The sequence below is a fragment of the Oncorhynchus masou genome, chromosome 18 (genome assembly GCF_036934945.1).
Source record: "Oncorhynchus masou masou isolate Uvic2021 chromosome 18, UVic_Omas_1.1, whole genome shotgun sequence".
In the NCBI taxonomy this organism is placed as follows: Eukaryota; Metazoa; Chordata; class Actinopteri; order Salmoniformes; family Salmonidae; genus Oncorhynchus; species Oncorhynchus masou.
Window position 1 is genome coordinate 57,696,881 of NC_088229.1, and position 19,573 is coordinate 57,716,453.

Consider the following 19,573-nt stretch of genomic DNA (forward strand, 5'->3'; position numbering starts at 1 on the left):
ACATGGGAAGAAGTCAGCTGACCATAATACACGGTCTGCGCGTGCGTGTTAGTGCTTCCTCGGTACAGCGTGAGCACATGAAAAGTGAACGAAGTTGTTGTTTATACTTTTATTTAGTCAACTAAAGCGATATAATATAATATCAAAACAAGAGGAGCGGAGTACACATGTTTTCTATGTCATCTTGGTAGCTTGCTTGGATGTTTATTTCTGTTCTGTAGGACTAGTTGATTCAAGTGCTACAAAGTCAAGTTAACGTTACATTTTTTTCTCAGTCAATAAACAGTAGGTAGAGAGAGTCTGACAGTTCTGACATGGGGCGAAAGAAGCAGGGTAAATTTGAGCGCCCAGTGAACAAGGGGAAAGATAAACGACACAAGATGAAGGGGAAATCTCTTGAGTGTTTCACAGAAGAGATGCATGATGCATTGCAAGGTACAGTATGCCTCTTCCCGAAACATTATGTGTCACAGCTAACCAGTCATGTTGTGTGTATGTGTGATCATATAACTTGGTCTCAGAGCATGTCGTATTATTCTGTATGTAAATCTGAGACTCAATTTAGAATGTTACGTTTAGTATGGTACGTATTCATTTGTGTGATCTGTTTTGTATGACATGTTACAAATTACAATTCGTATTATCTGTTACTAGGAGTTAGTGGTTAGGGTTAAATTTCGGAGATAGGGGAAGGGTTAGCTAAAAGGGTTAAGGTTAGGGGAAGGATTAGCTAACATGCTAAGTAGTTGCAAAATACTTAGTAGTAAGTAGTTGAAAAGAAGATACAATTTTAAAGTTGTCCGTGATAAGATTTTTGTTATATGCGTAGCCATCCACCGTGAGCAACCACCCTCCTTTCGTTTGTTGCCTTAAGTAACCATCTGTCTTATGTAACCACACCAAACGTTACGTATCATACCAAATGAAGTCCCTCGGGTTTACGTATAGAATAATACGAAATGCTCTGAGACCAGGTTGGTAACTTGGTTGGTTTTTCTCGGTTTCAGCCAGCCTGCAGCCTGATGATGCAGGGGAGGCTGCCCAGGTGAAGTTGCCCTGCCCCCTGGCCATGTGGGAGCTGGGCCACTGCGACCCAAAGCGCTGCACAGGAAGAAAGCTGGTCCGCAAAGGCTTTGTTCACAACCTACGCCTCAACCAGAGGTTCCATGGACTCATTCTGAGCCCCATGGGCACCAAATACGTCTCACCAGCAGACAGGTGAGTGATGCTTTTGACATGGCCAAAACCCTAAGCACATCATTACCACTGATAGATCAAAGGGCTGGATATAATTTGACCATACCTTTACTCTTTCACTGTCTGTGAGATCAGGACATGTTTAACCGACCACAACCATCAATTTCTAATCAAGATTATTGGGGCATATCGCAATAGTATATGCAAGTATTTGTGCTGTTGAAGTCAGAGTCCTGTGTTTTCCTTTATTTTTTAGGGACATTGTGGCTCAAATGGACTTGCTGTCATTGACTGCTCTTGGGCTAAACTTGAGGAGACGCCCTTCAATAAGATGATAGGTAGTCATCCTCGGTTGCTACCATACTTGGTTGCTGCCAACCCAGTGAACTATGGGAAGCCCTGCAAGCTGTCTTGTGTGGAGGCTTTTGCTGCCACCTTCTGCATTGTGGGTAAGACATGAGCTATTCTGCAGTTAATTCATAACCTGTGGTGTCGTATCGCATTTACCTGAATAGAAGATTTAACACAAATGCCCAGTGGTCAGATGACGCAGATGCTAAGCTACAGGACTGTTTTGCACAGACTGGAATATGTTCCGGGATTCTTCCAATGGCATTGAGGAGTACACCACATCAGTCACTGGCTTCATCATTAAGTGCATTGGTGAAGTCGTCCCCACAGTGACCATACGTACATACCCCAACCAGAAGCTATGAATTACAGGCAACATCCGCACTGAGCTAAAGGGTAGAGCTGACACTTTCGAGGAGTGGGACTCTAACCCGGGACACTTATAAGATATCCCGCTATGCCCTCAAACGAACCATCAAACAGGCAAAGCGTCAATACAGTACTAAGACTGAATCATACAACACCGGCTCCGACACTCGTCGGATGTGGCAGGGTTTACAAACTATTACAGACTACAAAGTGGGGCACAGCCGCGAGCTGCCCAATGACACGAGTCTACCAGACAAGCTAAATTACTTCTATGCTCGCTTCGAGGCAAGCAATACTGAAGCATGCATGCTAGCTGTGCCACTAGAGATTCTAGTGTCGAGTCCAGGCTATGTCGCAGCCGGCCGCAACTGGGAGACCCATGGGACGGCACACAATTGGCCCAGCGTCGTCTAGAGGAAGATTTGGCCGGCAGGAATGTCCTTGTTCCATTGTGCACTAGCGACTCCTGTGGCAGGTCAGGCGCAGTGCACACTGGCATGGCTGCCAGGTGTACGGTGTTTCCTCCGACAAATTGGTGTGGCTGGGTTCAGTGGGCATGGTGTCAAGAAGCAGTGCGATTGAGTTTCGGAGGATGCACGGCTCTCGACCTTCATCTCTCCCGAGTCCGTACGGGAGTTGCAGCGATGGGACAAGACTGTAACTACCAATTGGGGAGATAAAGGGGTAAAAAAAAAAAAAATTTTTGGAAAAAAATTAAATGCATGAGAGCATCAGCTGTTCCTGATGACTGTGTGATCATGCTCTCCACAGCCACTGTGAGTAAGACCTTTAAACAGGTCAACATTCACAAGGCCGCAGAGACAGACGGATTACCAGGACGTGTACTCCGAGCATGCGCTGACCATCTGGCAAGTCTCTTCACTGACATTTTCAAACTGTCGCTGACCGAGTCTGTAATACCAAAATGTTTCAAGCAGACCACCATTGTCCCTAAGGTAACCTGCCTAAATGACTACCGACCCGTAGCACTCACGTCTGTAGCCATGAAGTGCTTTGAAAGGCTGGTCATGGCTCACATCAACACCATTTTCCCAGAAACCCTAGACCCACTCCAATTTGCATACCACCTCAACAGATCCACAGATGATGCAATCTCTATTACACTCCACACTGCCCTTTCCCACCTGGACAAAAGGAACACCTACATGAGAATGCTATTCATTGACTACAGCTCAGCGTTCAACACCATAGGGCCCTCAACTCATCACTAATCTAAGGACCCTGGGACTAAACACCTCCCTCTGCAACTGGATCCTGGACTTCCTGACAGCCACACCCAGGTGGTAAGGCTAGGTAACAACACATCTGCCACGATAATCCTCAACACAGGGGCCCTCAGGGGAGCGTGCTCAGTCCCCTCCTGTTGATTTTTTTTTTTTTTTTATTTAACCAGGTAGACTAGTTGAGAACATGTTCTCATTTACAACTGTGACCTGGCCAAGATAAAGCACAGCAGTGTGAACAGACAACAACACAGAGTTACACATGGAGTCAACAATAAATAAGTCAATAACACAGTAGAATTTTTTTTTTTAAAGAGTCTGTATACATTGTGTGCAAAAGGCATGAGAAGGTAGGCGAATAATTACAATTTAGCAGATTAACACTGGAATGATAAATGATCAGATGGTCATCTGCAGGTAGAGATACTGGTGTGCAAAAGAGCAGAAAAGTAAATAAATAAAAACAGTATGGGGATGAGGTAGGTAAATTGGGTGGGCTATTTACCGATGGACTATGTACAGCTGCAGCGATCGGTTAGCTGCTCAGATAGCAGATGTTTAAAGTTGGTGAGGGAGATAAGTCTCCAACTTCAGCGATTTTTGCAATTCGTTCCAGTCACAGGCAGCAGAGAACTGGAAGGAAATGGTTTTGCAAACTATTACTCCCTGTTCCATGACAGCATGCCCAGGCACGACTCCAACACCATCATCAAGTTTGCCGACGACACAACGGTGGTAGACCTGATCACCGACAACGATGAGACAGCCTATAGGGAGGAGGTCAGAATCCTGGCCGTGTGGTGCCAGGATAACAACCTCTCCCTCAACGTGATCAAGACAAAAGAGATGATTGTGGGCTACAGGAAAAGGAGGGCCGAGCATGCCCAGATTCTCATCGACGGGGCTGTAGGGGAGCAGGTTGAGAGCTTCAAGTTCCTTGGTGTCCACATCACCAACCAACTTGGTCCAAACACACCAAGACAGTCATGAAGAGGGCATGACAACACCTATTCCCCCTCAGGAGACTGAAAATATTTGGCATCCGTCCTCAGATCCTCAAAAGGTTCTACAGCTGCACCATTGAGAGTATCCTGGCTGATTGCATCACTGTCTAGTATGGCAATTGCTCGGCCTCCGACCGCAAGGCACTACAGAGGGTAGTGTGTACGGTCCAGTATGTCACTGTGGCTAAGCTTCCTGCCATCCAGGACCTCTATACCAGGCGGTGTCAGAGGATTGCCCTAGAAATGGTCAAAGACTCCAGCCACCCTAGTCACAGACTGTTTACTCTGCTGCCGCACGACAGGCGGTACCGGGGTGCCAAGTCTAGGTCCAAAAGGCTTTTTAGCTTCTACCCCCAACAACTAATTAAAATTGCTACCCAGACTATTTGCATTGTCCCCCTCACCCCCTATTTTACACTGCTGCTACTCTCTGGTTATTATCTATGCATAGTCACTTTAACTCTTACCTACATGTACATATTACCTCAATTACCTCGACTAACCTGTGCCCCTGTACATTGACTCTGTACCGGTACCCCCTGTATATAGCCTTGCTAGTTATTTTTCTGCTGCTTTTTAATTATTTTACATTTTAATTTTTTACTTTACACTTCTTTTTCTTAACTGCATTGTCTACACCTGTTGTATTTTGCGTATGTGACAAATAACATTTGATTTAATCTATACAAATTAATTGGTTTTACCATCAGATTACTTTAGTAGTGTAAAGTGTTGGCAGTGTCATGATCAATCATTAATTAACATGTCTTAAATGCAGGTTTTCAGGACCTGGCTGTGATTCTGCTAAGGAAGTTTAAGTGGGGGACTGTGTTTCTGGATCTGAACAAGACTCTGCTGGATCGCTATGCAGCTTGTCAGTCAGAGGAGGAGCTGCTGGCTGTGGAGAAAGAGTACCTTAACACTCCTCCTGAGAAAGAGGAGTTTGGTAAGTTACTGTTGGAGAAGTTTGGGATCAAATCCCAGGAAATATTTGGAGTTAAGTGAGGGGTGAATGTTTAGCCATACAAGAAGGTGTTACGACTGGTATGCCTTCGGAGAGAGCACTATTGATGTCATACACAGAAAGCTTAGTCTTTAACATATTTTACTTTGAGTGTTTGTGTATTTCTTCAGAGACTGTCTTGAACCAAAAATGTCTAATCCATTGTCTTTGCAGATCCATTCGATGTTGACTCAGGGAGAGAATGCATGAATCTCAACAGACCCCCTCGGTAATAAAGACCCATTGCTTTGTATTGAATTGAAAATCATAATATATTTAATTAATTTCAGTTTCACATTTGTTATGCAAACTTTGTTGGTAAATGGTATTGCATTTCATCTTTGTTTAGTGTTGCTGAGGAAGAGGATGATACAGAGAGTGATGGTGAGGAAGCTGGAAGTTCTGGAACATCAGAAGATGACAACGGTGATGTCAAAGAGGAAGAGGACGATGGGGGAAAGGATAGAGAAACTGGAGATGAGGAGGAAGAGCCAGGAGAGTCATCAAAAGTGCAATGAAAAATGTGGATATACTGGGGACTTTGAGGAGAATGGCAAGACTTATTCACTATGTGAAATTGAGTCCCTTTGTGTACTAAACATTGTGTAGGTTTACATGGACACTAATTCCATATTAAATGGATTATGGCAATTGGCCAAGTATGGCAATAGGCATGTAAACAGTTTACTCTGTTTATCTTAATCGTCATATGGTTACAATCGAAGTAAGCATATGTTGATTAAAAACCTGGTTTTCTGATCAATATTTTGAATTATTAGGACATATAAACTGCGTTATCCTCGTTCTAGTAGTGTATTTGATTTGCCAGCACCAGTAGGTCAAGCCTCCCTCTTGAGGGAGTGAAGTGAGTTTGGAAAAACTGAAAGTAGGCTATACATTTGGAAATACTTTTCAAGTACAAACTATATGTAGGGACTCAGAATCAAGTAGGTTTCGCAAAAATAACATGTTCTACCATAGCGACCGTTTATTTTGATTGGTGATTTTTATGCATGTATTTCTCATCGGGTCGCCTGATTCCAGATGTGTCCATGTAAACAGGATTATTAGGGAAATCGTTCATTTTGCAAAGCATGTTAACGTTTTAAACGAACTATTAAATTAATCTATCAACAATAATCGTATTATTGTGTGCATGTATCCTTAGACAGTGTCTATACATTCTTAATTCAGTCAAATTGAATTGACGAGTATTACATTGAATTGAATGTAACGCAATTACGCCTCTTAAATACATGTTTTTGTGTCAATCAAAATAGGATACTGTAGCGAATTTAACCCAACACTTAGTGACCTCGTCAAGGTGTAAAGGTTAAGGACTTGGTTTTGACGGTCGCTGAACCTTGATCGAGTCCCGGTCAGGGCTACACCCTGAATTCGCTACACTGGCGTCAGAAGTGGGAGGTCGGTCGTGTGGCAATCGGGGGTGTGTACACGTCAGGAACTTTGTTATAGAAAATCGTGGGGACAAGTTCTCACAAAGAAGGGGGTAATGTAGCCATCTCGACAAGGGATGCAAAACAGTCGTTGGACGCGTGTTCGGTCAGTGCGACCCATCGAATTCCCTACAATATGAACAAGAAAAGCAGCAGAGATGGGTATTCAATGACATAGGCATCAACAGCAAAGATAAGATATTGAGTATGAAAAGTGTGTGGATGGTAGAAAATATATTTGAACATGGGTTGTACTTGGACATACAAAGTTTCAAACATTTGAAAGAAGACCATGACATGAAGCATCTGCAGTGTGAATACTATATACAGTAAAGGCCTATTATTATATAGCCGTAACGTATTTCGTATGCTGCTGGTTATTAGTTATGCAATACAAAGGCGATTTGAAATAGGATTAAACTAGACGTTTTGGAATTTTTCCTGAAACGACTATCGCCGTCTTCACATTGACGAGGTTCAGTCGAAACGATGCGAAGGGGGCGGATACAGGGAAGTAGGCCTATCATCTTCTGTCTTTGCGGTAACATTGTTGTGGAACGACGTCACAGCTGGAAAAATGAAGGTGCAGAGGCAGCCATTAATGGAGGTTCTGTAATCATTTTTTCCCAAATAAATACTAGCGGAAAACTTCCATGGCAAGAGCTACAAGTCAAATAGTGAGTATTGGCTCTTTCATCCGAATTTCAATTCGAAGCCGTTGCTCAAGATGTATTGTTTGGCGGCAGTTTGACAACATTTTCGATGTGTTAGGCCCTCATTTAAAACAGCGCAGCAGTACGAGGACCTCTGACTAGCTAACCAAAACATTTCGACCAGTTACAAGGAATAGTCGAAACGACCATATGAAAATATATTTTCACCTTGGTGAACATCTAGTGAAATGGTTTGAAAACGTGCCCTAATGTGTGGATGGAAATGGACGCTTTAACTGCTTTTTTCGTCCATATTCTATCTAGTTTAGCCAATCCATTTTCACTGATTCCAGTGCCAATGGGCTGCATTGGCTAACCTAGCATGAGGACGAAAATTGCCGTTTAATGAAATACTGCGAACGTTAGCTCGCTAGATTAAATCTTCTCGATTTGACAAATTGTAGTGGGACAAATAGTAACTAACGGTACAAGACGCGGTCCATCCCTTTGAGGTACCTAGCTAACGTTACGTTTTCAAATCTTTTTTTCACTTCAAGTTCACGGAGCTTGTTTGACTAACAGTTAGCTTGATTACTATTACTATGTTGGTTTTGTTAGCAAATAGAAACATTAACTTAACGTTATAGCTAGGTAGTTTTACATGGTTTGAAATGTGGTAACGTTAACGACTACGTAGATACTTTCGGCTATTCTTTTGGCTATATTAGCTAATTTGTCAATGAAGTTATCCTGCCAGCATGCTAGCTCGCTTTACTTTTAGCTAACGTAAGTGAGTTGAATTCTAGGTTGTTAGCCAGCCAGCCAACTTGGCGGTTGACTATCCAACACAGTAACTTTGCTAACCGTTGCTACCAAACAAAGCAAAGGGATTGCGAACTAGTTCATGTTTTCAATATTTAGATTTTAAAATGGCTAACGTTAGCTATACCGCTAGTGGGCAAGGGCTAACGTTAGCTATTTGGAAAGTAACTTGATAGCTGTGTCAACTCACTACCACTAGTTAATTAGGTAGGACGCTAACTTGTTGATACTTGAAGCGTCAGCTCTAGAATTAGCCGATGATGCTAACAAACTAGTTGGTAACGTTAGCAGACTGAGACCCATGTAATGTCGCATCCTAGCTGCATAACCGAATCAATACGATGTAACGTTAGGTAGTTCGCCGATGGATAAGGAACCAATCTGGCCACACCTTGTTGTGTGTCGCGGTCGACGAGCTACAGTAGCTGCTCGCTCGAGATTTAATTTGTCCGTGTAAGACTAATAATAATAATACATGTCTCCCTTTTGCTAAACTGCCTAACTAGCTGAAAAAGCTAGCTAGCTTCTAATTTCCCAGCCTATACTGGGTAGCAAGCTGACGTTCGCATGTTAACTCGGTTTACAATTTTGGATTGGATATTTATAAAATCTAAAGCTTTTCACTTGGCCGGTGATAGTGCTTGTATGTTTGCCATTTTAAAGATTCTTTACATTCGTGATGCTTGCTTACTAAAAGAAACAACCGTTGGGCGTCCTCGCTCACATTTGCAAACTGTTATCCAATGCTAATTTGTTTAAGATTAGCTAGCTAGTTAATGACAGGATGGTAGGCGGGATACTAGTTAGCTATTTGCTTAGGACAATGCACCACATGAAATAATTGTTTTTTGAGCACCAGTCAATAAAAAAATATATATTGTCATGGATTTAATCGTATAAGCATTTGGTGTCGACCATTTGACGTCCCTCACTGGAGGACGTAAGTGGGATTTTTCTTCCAGGGAAAGGGTTGGGTCAGGAGTTTATCTACTTCACATTGTCTTGTCAACTAGATAAATCTCCACCCCTTGTGATTAAGTTGCCCCATAGTGAGCATAAGGTATGAGGTCACTTACTGATCATGATGACCTAAATAGCTAGATGATTCAAGAATGCCTACGTTATATTAATGTCATTTTTTGTTGCCTTGAAGTTTTGCCTCATCCTCAACTAAGCATGTCTTGAGTGGAAGGAGCCCAAGGTTGTAAATAGAACATAATGCTCTTCACCTGTGCTCAGACTTGGGCTTGGAGCCCTGCCAGGCTTGGAGCCCTGCCAGCTATCCTTATTTTCAAACACCAAGCCAACCTGTCTTCCAGACATGACAAAATGTATAGAAACAACACATGACTCAAAAGTGCAAAGGAAATACTGTCCCCTGACAGTGGGGATAATTTTTTTAACCTTTATTTAACTAGGCAAGTCAGTTAAGAACAAATTCTTATTTTCAATGACGGCCTAGGAACAGTGGGTTCCTAGGGGCAGAACGACAGATTTCTCCCTTGTTAGCTCGGGGATTTGAACTTGCAACCTTCCGGTTACTAGTCCAATGCTCTAACCACTAGGCCCCAAATTAGCATGTCTTAATTAGATTCTGTCATGCACATGTCGACAGTTTGGTACAGTGTGCTTTCCTGCACATGTCTAGGTTGAGTTAGCCTGCCTCCTTATGGGGCCCTCAGACCCTCCAGAGAACAGAGTTTGAGCTGTTTTTTTTCACACCTACACTCTTAAAGAACTGTAACTGAACATGGCATAGCGTAGCCCTTTACACTCCTATCCATATACAGTTTGAAAATGGCTGGTGTGTGCCTAAATTGGCTGTACAGTAAGATATGCTATACAGGACTTCAGAGCTCAGGGTTTGCGCTTCCTGACAGCCGTTCTGAACTTGAGTGCTGCACACCGCAAGAAGTTGCCTCCATCCCCCCTGCTTATTGGAACGGTTGTAATAGTTTTTCGTCTGAGTGAGGGAAATGCTGTTAATTAAGAGGAGTTGATGTATTTGGAATGATGAGAGGTTGAGGATAATAAGTACCTTTGTCATACAAGCAGGCCAAACACCCTCGAGTCCAAATGTCCATTTCACATTTCTATATCATAAATAAAACTCATGTAATATACAGTGTCAACGTTTATGATCACTACGTTTGATGTACTGTTAAAAGATGACATGGCTTTATACTTTGGGTCATTCTGAACAGAATGAGTCTGTTTGCTGTATTGTGAAGAACATTTGACCACGCATCTGAATGCCCTCATGACTCCATTCTATGTGCACCACAATTACAATCTGCCTTTATGAATTGCCTTGTGACAGCCTAACAATGTAAGATCCTATTTTCTAATGTTGGCGGTATTACTAGCTTTCAAATGATGCCCACCTTACCCAGATTGCGATTTCTACTGGACTGTTTTTGGATTGTGTTAACAACATTCATTATGTGATGTAGGGGATACAGGGCTATGTTCCAAACAAAACAAGTGTGCATGCTCTAGTTCCTCAATGGCACAGCTATGATCGCATTATTCTTATCATGTTACTGAATGTATCCAGTAGAGGTTGACCGATTAATCGGAATGGCCGATTAATTAGGACCGACTTCAAGTTTTCATAACAATTGGAAATCATTATTTTTGGACACTGTATAATCCGTTTTTTTGTTGTTTTTTTTAATATATATATATTTTTTTACACCTTTATTTAATCTTTATTTAACTAAGCAAGTCAGTTAAGAACACATTCTATTTTCAATGATGGCCTAGGAATGGTGGGTTAACTGCCTCGTTCAGGGGCAGAACGACAGATTTTTACCTTGTCAGCTCGGGGGATTCAATCTTGCAACCTTAGTTAACTAGTCCAACGCCCTAACCACCTGCCTCTCATTGCACTCCATGAGGAGACTGCCAGTTACGCGAATGCAGTAAGCCAAGGTAAGTTGCTAGCTAGCATTAAACTTATCTTATAAAAAAAACAATCAATCATAATCACTCGTTAACTACACATGGTTGATGATATTACTAGTTTATCTAGCGTGTCCTGCGTTGCATATAATCGGTGCGTATCGTTGCTCCAATGTGTACCAAACCATAAACATCAATGCCTTTCTTAAAATCAATACACAGAAGTATATATTTTTAAACCTGCATATTTACCTAAAAGAAATCCAGGTTAGCAGGCAATATTAACCAGGTGAAATTGTCACTTCTTTTGCGTTCATTGGACGCAGAGTCAGTGTATATGCAACAGTTTGGGCCACCTAATTTGCCAGAATTCTATGTAATTATGACATACATTGAATGTTGTGCAATGTAACAGGAATATTTAGACTTATGGATGCCACCCGTTAGATAAAATACGGAACGGTTCCGTATTTCACTGAAAGAATAAACATCTTGTTTTCGAGAGGATAGTTTCCGGATTCGACCATATTAATCACCTAAGGCTCGTATTTCTGTGTGTTGTTATGTTATAATTAAGTCTGATTTGATAGAGCTGTCTGACTGAGCGATGGTAGGCACCAGCAGGCACGAAAGCATTCATTCAAACAGCACTTTCGCGTGTTTGCCAGCAGCTGTTTATGACTTCAAGCCTATCAACTCCCGAGATGAGTCTCGTGTAACCGGTGTGAAATGGCTAGCTAGTTAGCGGGGTGCGCGCTAATATAGTTTCAAACATCGCTCACTCTGAGACTTGGAGTGGTTGTTCCCCCTGCTTTTGTGGAGTGATGGGTAATGCTGCTTTGAGGGTGGCTGTTGTCGTTGTGTTCCTGGTTCGAGCCCAGGTTGGAGCGATGAGAGGTACTGAAGCTATACTGTTACACTGGCAATACTAAAGTGCCTATACAAACATCCATTAGTCAAATGTTAATGAAATACAAATGGTACAGAGACAAATAGTCCTATAATAACTACAACCTAAAACTTCTTACCTGGGAATATTGAAGACTCATGTTAAAAAGAACCACCAGCTTTTATATGTTCTCATGTTCTGAGCAAGGAACTTAAACGGTAGCTTTTTTTTTACATGGCACATATTGCACTTTTACTTTCTTCTCCAACACTTTGTTTTTGCATTATTAAAACTAAATTGAACATGTTTTATTCTTTATTTTGAGGCTAAATTGATTTGATTCATATATTAAAATAAGTGTTAATTCAGTATTGTTGTAATTTTCATTATTACAAATACATTTGTAAAAATCGTCCGATTTAATCGGCATCGGCCTTTTTGGTCCTCCAATAATCGGCAGTGGCTTTTTTGGTCCTCCAATAATCGGCCGACCTCTGGTATCCAGTGTATTTTCAGATTTTGTTATCAACAAATGTGGCAAAAAGTACAGTCAAATGTAAAATGCACATAAGACTCAATCCAAACATTACAAATGATTTTATCAGGTGAACTGTTGTACTCACTATTAGTCACATTTTTTCCATAATCTCCAAACTGTTCCCTTTTAATTGCTACCATGGTTATGCATCTGCTTTCAATATTTCTTCTGTTAGAAACATTTCGACCACATAACCCTTTACACTACACACATCGCACCGAATGTGGATTTCCCATTCATCTACCGATTGTTCACTGCACTGTTGACGTCTGACTGCAGACATTTTCATGCGTTTATACATGTGAAGACAGTGCAAACTGATTTTATAAGTACTCTCGGCAGGAAAACACTATTGGTGTGTTTGAGACAAGACATTAAACATCAAATTTGATTGGTCACATACACGTGTTTAGCAGATGTTATTGCTGGTATAGCGAAATGCTTGTTTCTAGCTCCCAACAGTGCAGTAATATCTAACAATTTCACAATACACACATCTAAGTAAAGGAATGGAATTAAGAATATATAAATATTTGGATGAGCAATGTCAGATCGGCATAGACTAAGATACAGTATATACATATGAGATGAGTAATGCAAAATATGTAAACATTACAGTGACTGGTGTTCCATTATTGAAGTGGCCAGTGATTTCAAGTTTATGTATAAAGGGCAGCAGCCTCTAATGTGTTGGTGATGGCTATTTAACAGTCAGATGGCCTTGCAATAGAAGCTGTTTTTCAGTCTCTCGGTCACAGTTTTGATGCACCTGTACTGACCTCGCCTTCTGGATGAGAGCGGGGTGAACAGGCAGTGGCTCGGTTGGTTGTTGTCCTCAATCATTCACATAAATGAGAATGATTGAGCAAAAAACTTGATGATTTAGATGGCCCCAAGTCTGGACAGACAATCATGCCTATGCTGTGGGTAAGTCACCTAATGTCACCCCTTTCTCCTCTACCTTACAGTATGATGTTGTGCCCATTCAATCCAGCGTTGTCATCTGTTCCTGCCCACATCCATCAATGGTAAGAAATCAGCCCGACTCCTGCTCGCCACTTGGTATCCCAGGCGCAAGTAGCAGCCACTGTCCTAGCATGGATGGCCCCACCTCTGAGTCCCGGGCTCCGGGCAAGCCTACCAGCCAGGGCTCCGAGCTCCGGCAGGCCCCCCAGCCGCGCAAAAAGAGGCCAGAGGACTTCAAATTCGGCAAGATTCTAGGAGAGGGCTCGTTCTCAACCGTATGTAGCCTGCATTCCATTTTTACTTACGAATTAGTCTCAGATAGATGGTGTTACACGCAAGCATTTTTGTAGTCATATACTCCAGTGACTCAACTTCAATTAATGTTTATTGTAAAGGAATGGCTGAGTAGTTTCAATGGATTTTAAATTAGCCTGGCACCTCATTTACCATGGTGATGAAGTGGTCTACTGCTTTAGTTGTAGAAATATATTTTCTTCAAACATTGTATATATTTTTTTCTCTAGGTTGTCCTTGCAAGAGAACAGGCAACGGCAAAGGAATATGCAAGTAAGTTGAAATGTAGGCATTCACGTCGAACTCCGCTTCCATGTGCAATACCTGTTTCTCTTCAATGGTATTTTCTCAGGTTAAGGATTGTCAGAAGTGCAAAGTTTCTGTTTATCGTGTTTTCTTTTCTGCTATTTACCCTCAACTTCACTCCTAAATTTTCTCTCTTCCAGTAAAAATTTTGGAGAAGCGGCATATTATGAAGGAGAACAAGGCACAGTACGTGAAAAGAGAAAGGGATGTGATGTCAAACCTAGATCACCCATTCTTTGTCAAACTCTACTTTACATTTCAAGATGATGAAAAGTTGTGTATCCTTTAATAAGACGAGACCACGATGACTCGGAGCCTGGCTGCATCACCCACTTGCTTAGCAACTTATCTTGTCTGTATGATTAAAATGTTTTGTCTCTTGTTTGTGTTCCTTTGACGTGTAGTTTTCCTTAACAGCTCGCTATCAGATTTTGGCCTTAGCTATGCTAAGAATGGAGAGCTTTTGAAATATATTCGCAAAATCGGTTCTTTTGATGAGACCTGTACTAGATTCTACTCGGCGGAAATTGTTTGCGCACTAGAATATTTGCATGAGAAGGGGATTATTCACAGGTAGGAAATGTCTGAACCGGTAAGCCTGTCATATGTTACAGGATATTCTAGTTCAATTTATATTATACATTTTAACATGACATTTACTATATTTGTATGAATAACTAGACTTGTAAACTTGCTGTCTGTCACTTAACACAAATGAGCCCTTCTTGCTATGCCATATTCTGTTATTGAAAATGTAGGTTGACTAGGTTCCCTCACATTTGCTTATTTTGTCTTTCAGAGACCTTAAACCTGAGAATATTTTACTGAGCGAAGACATGCACATCCAAATAACAGACTTTGGAACAGCAAAGCAATTATCTTCCGATAGCAAACAAGGTAGATGTTTATCAACAGGAAGCAATAATTGCAATTGATTCCTTCCTGAACATTCCCTTATTTGATGTTTTTAGTTTAATACCCAAATTTGATCTCTTTACAGTTTTGATCAGTCACATCCTCTTATTGTTTTGCAGCGAGAGCGAACTCCTTTGTAGGAACTGCGCAGTATGTGTCTCCAGAGCTGCTGACAGAGAAATCTGCTTGCAAGAGGTAACTGGGATTCCAGCATGGAGTACCTCTATATAACTCACTTGGTTTTCCTCTACTCCTTTTCAGTGTTGTGCCAATGCATTGTTTTCCCATGCAGTTAGTGAATGTCTGTCCTTCTCCGATAGGATATCATATTGATATCAACTGGTTGTGTGTTTCAGCTCTGACCTCTGGGCCTTGGGATGCATAGTCTATCAGCTGGTGGCTGGGCTACCACCCTTCAGAGCTGGGTAAGTAGAGCACGATGTCTGCTTGTGGCCTGTCTCACATTTTTTGTTTTAGGCTAGTACTAAACTTGTGATAAACTCATCTGGATATTATGTTTTCTGGAGCTGCTCTTACTTCTACTTCACAAACTGTCCTTCTGTGCTTACTTCCGACCAGAAACGAGTACCTAATATTCCAGAAGATAATCAAGCTTGAGTATGAATTTCCAGAGAAGTTCTTCCCCAAAGCGAAAGATCTTGTTGAACAGCTTTTGGTAGGTCTTGTTTTCATCAATATATTCATTTATTTCAAAGTATTTCTGTAATATGAGCACTGTAGTACAGGATTCTACAACATGTTATGGTGAATCTCTCAATTATCCACAGACTGGATTAATAAATTGTAGAAAGATTAGAAGGTTATGGATCAGTGTGTTTGTGTATATTAATGCGACTGTTTCTCTCAGTCGCTGGACCCCTCCAAGAGAATCGGTTGCGAGGAGATGGGAGGGTACGACCCCCTGAGGGGACACCCGTTCTTCGAGACCATCTCCTGGGGAGACCTCCATGTGCAGACGCCACCCAAGCTCACCCCCTACCTGCCAGCCATGTCTGAGGATGACGAGGACTGCTATGGAAACGTGAGACACTTCCACCCATACTTAGAACTTGGCAACATGAAACTTGGCCACCGTGTCATATTGGCTTGTGGTGATTTTTCAAGAATCCTGTTAATTCATAGGATCCATATCTTTGTGCCATGCAAAAGCCCATGCAATAATCCAACTAACCACCTTCTGCCCCCATCTCCTGTATTTCCCCAGTATGACGACCTCCTGAGCCAGTTCAGCAGCATGCAGGTGGCCCAGTCCAGCTCATCCCACTCGCTCTCCACGCCTGAGACCATTCCCCCAGCGCCGCAGAGGTCCAGCAGCAACATCGAGCAGTACATCCACGACCTGGACAACAACTCGTTTGAGCTGGACCTGCTGTTCTCCGAGGAAGAGAAGCAGCTGCTGCTGGACAAACAGACGAGTGGAAACCCCTGGTGAGCCCCACTCTGAGGAACTCTCTCATTGCAATTATAATTTTTTAAAATTTGGTTTGACCATGAACATTTGACATTGGAATGTACATTGATAGTTTGAAGTGTGTTGTAATGTAAACAAAGTTCTTGCTTAGCTTTGCTTGGAAGTACTTGCTCATAACCCTTACTATTACTGGCTTACGCAGGCACCAGTTTGTTGAGAATAATTTGATCCTGAAAATGGGCCCAGTGGATAAACGGAAGGTGAGTGGAAGCCAAACTTTACATCACATCTTTTCATAGTAAGTAAGTTCATAAGAGTATCACTTTGAACTTACCAAATGTTTAGTTGTTGACAATTAGGAGCAGTGTTTGTGTGTAGTTTCACTTGTTTGAGCTGGAGAAAGCTGATTCTAGGTCAGCAGCAAAGGGGAATACCACCTCTGGTGTGTAATGCCACTCTCTTAGAACTAGCCCCCTCTGGTGGTGATCTCATGCCATGTCTCATGATTCCATTGCAGGGCCTGTTTGCTCGACGGAGACAGCTGCTCCTCACTGAAGGGCCACACCTGTACTACGTGGACCCTGTCAACAAGGTCCTGAAGGGGGAGATCCCCTGGTCCCCTGAGCTGCGTCCAGAGGCCAAGAACTTTAAGACCTTCTTTGTCCACACGGTAAATGTTAACTGCAATTAACACTTATTGACGACACTAATGACTGTAGAAAAAAGTATACTGGCAAAAAGCAACAGTTTGTAGCTTCAAACTGACATGATCACAAACTCTGGTCTCTTCTGACTTTATTGACTTACTCAGCTTTTAATGTTTTTTTAAAATTGGATCTTTGTTGGCATTTATTTACAGCCCAATCGAACATACTATCTGATGGACCCGAGCGGAAATGCAGACAAGTGGTGTAAGAAGATCCAGGAAGTGTGGAGAAAGATCTATCACAAGCACCAAAATCTTGGCCTTTAGGAGAGCAGTTCCTCCTGCGCCACTCCTTCCTCCTAGCTCTGAGGCCGATCACGGAGCAGAGTGACACCCTCCTGAGTGCCCTTCACAGCAATGTAAAAAAAAAAAAAAAAAAAAAAAAAAAAAAAAAAACTATTTTAGAGACGCTAGCATCTATGGCATCTAGACCTTGTTTATTTTCCTTCTCTGAAATAAGCAGAACCAATAGGGAGAAAAAAAGACCATGGGATTTAAGGTTTGCTTTGCTTGTTCTTTGTGCTCTCTGTGAGGCTTCTAAATGCATTTTTCCATGTGTTGATGTGACTGCTTCCATGCACATCGGCATCTTGTATATTCTGCAAGGGAAAGGGAGAGGACAGGCTTGTCTGTATAATTCCACTGGCATAAGGTACCATTCGGACCACCTGAGTGCAAGGACTGGTTTCCTTGTTCAACCACACAACACAATCCAGCATCACTTGTATACCAGAGCCTATCCCAACACAGTATGACACTCAGCCCAGTTCTTAATCCAACATTGTATGCCTCTGTGATCAGACCTGAACTTCACACACACATACTCCATACTTAGAGCAGACTATTGCCTGGTTCAGTATCGCACTGCAACCAGGCACTAACCAAATAAACTATTTTATAGTCTGACCCCCATTGTCCAGAGTATAATATTTTAACTGGTTTTCAAGGCTCTTGGTACTTAATGATTGCAGTTCAGTTTGGGTCTGTAGGTTAATGTTTCGGAGTGGATCGCTGGTCCCCAAAGTGAGGCGTCGCTCTGCTTCAGCATTGGTTCTCCGTAGACTGAGACTGAGGACAGTCCCTAATAGTAGATCCATTACATTGCCAATACGGGGTAGGTGAACATGCCACTAGCTTGTACTCTCTTATCATAAGACCTGCTTAGCTTTCCTGCACGGCCAGTTTTGTAGCTCAGCCTTGTCTGCTTCTCTCCCAGGGCACTGGTGATGTAGTTTTATTAAAGTTAAGGTGGGTATTTTGACTGCATTGGCAACCATGGCTAATATTATTGAATTATTTGGCTGTTCTTTACCATTCACTGGCTATTTCTTTGTGGTTTGAATACTTTTAGTTTTTTGGGGGTGGGGATTGTCGGTTCATCTTAAGTATGTCCTGTTTTAAAACTAAATCTAATGCTGACCACCATGTTGAACAGCTTTGGTGATAAGGAAAGCATCAACAGAGCATTACATCCATAATACTATACTATCATTTCTTGGAAGCAATCACAGTAAAGCTGTAGTCCCAGGGCAAGTTGGCAGCTTTGCCTTGTTTGGGTTATCAAGGTTCATTGGGAGTGTTCCTATGGTTTTTCTACAACGTGATACCTGGCCCAATTATGGCCCATGTATCAAGCGATTGATTTGCCTTTTGTGACTGGAGTGAGTGAATAGTAGCCGCGGGCCTCTGGTTTGGGCTGAACGTGCTTTGATGTCAGCTAAATGGTATCTGATCCAAATAAGAGATGAAATTGCTGTATCTATCTCTCTAAAGTAAGGAAACACTATAGAAAGTGTTTGCTCTCTTGCTAGACTTTTTTTTTTTTATCAAGTTGGGCGGCAGTCGGTTACATTGTATGTAATACTCTACCTGGTTTGTAACCGACTAGAACTGTGATGTACAGACAATGTATTATTGAACTCTGAAGCAAGAAATGCAATGATATTAGGATACAGTTTTTGTATTTTTATTCTTGTATAAGGTTATTTGATGGCTATTGTTTAGCCTCTAGTTCATTCTGTGTTATTTAAATTCTAATATATGAATCATATTTGGATTGAAGTCATGTTCAGGGGCCATGTTGTGTATGTATTGAGATGTAAAGCCTTTGAATGTGAATAATTATTGTAAACTATAATATTTTACAGCTTTTTTTTTTCTTACTATATCATATACATTTTCTATTTGCTCAGTAATTTAATCATATTTCTGATAATTTAATGAATCTGTTCATTCTCTCTCTGATTATTTGTGCGCTAGGTCAGTAGTTGAATGATGAATTTTCCACGTAATGCTTGGTAGTCCAGTAATTAAAGCATGTAGGGATTTAGGCATACAATAAAACCATGCCTCTTGTCTTCTGTTACAACCAGACATAATACATTTGTAATGTTTCAGCAGTCATGCATCTGTCCATCAGTTTTCTACATAGTGTTAAATTGATACAATATAAAGGCTTGCAAGAAAGTGTTAAAATTCCAACATAGCTGTAGAAATGTAAGTAGGTCTACTGTATCCTGATTT

The 19,573-nt window shown here is 41.6% G+C and overlaps 2 protein-coding genes across 2 annotated transcripts; both read left to right on the plus strand.

Moving 5' to 3' along the window:
• Positions 1-43: 43 nt before the first annotated feature.
• Positions 44-6,302, plus strand: tsr3 (TSR3 ribosome maturation factor). Its single transcript, XM_064923864.1, is given in 7 exon segments — positions 44-435; positions 1,008-1,218; positions 1,454-1,467; positions 1,470-1,646; positions 4,944-5,111; positions 5,343-5,397; positions 5,518-6,302. Coding segments are annotated over 7 exon segments (915 nt in total). The 5' UTR covers positions 44-314; the 3' UTR covers positions 5,687-6,302.
• An 812-nt stretch (positions 6,303-7,114) lies between these two features.
• Positions 7,115-19,449, plus strand: pdpk1b (3-phosphoinositide dependent protein kinase 1b). The gene is made up of 14 exons (XM_064923865.1): positions 7,115-7,302; positions 13,400-13,672; positions 13,922-13,964; positions 14,138-14,275; positions 14,426-14,570; positions 14,797-14,894; positions 15,032-15,107; positions 15,269-15,337; positions 15,492-15,588; positions 15,781-15,954; positions 16,138-16,361; positions 16,547-16,604; positions 16,862-17,014; positions 17,204-19,449. The coding sequence occupies exons 1-14, from the start codon at positions 7,279-7,281 to the stop codon at positions 17,315-17,317; spliced, it is 1,686 nt and encodes a 561-aa protein (XP_064779937.1). The 5' UTR covers positions 7,115-7,278; the 3' UTR covers positions 17,318-19,449.
• Positions 19,450-19,573: the final 124 nt, after the last annotated feature.

Excerpts from the sequence above, each read along its gene's own strand:
- pdpk1b (XM_064923865.1), top strand. The coding sequence starts at position 7,279 with ATGGCAAGAGCTACAAGTCAAATA. Across the intron at positions 7,303-13,399 it reads CAAGAGCTACAAGTCAAATA|TATGATGTTGTGCCCATTCA; the intron begins GTGAGTATTGGC and ends TCTACCTTACAG. Across the intron at positions 14,895-15,031 it reads ATCTTCCGATAGCAAACAAG|CGAGAGCGAACTCCTTTGTA; the intron begins GTAGATGTTTAT and ends ATTGTTTTGCAG.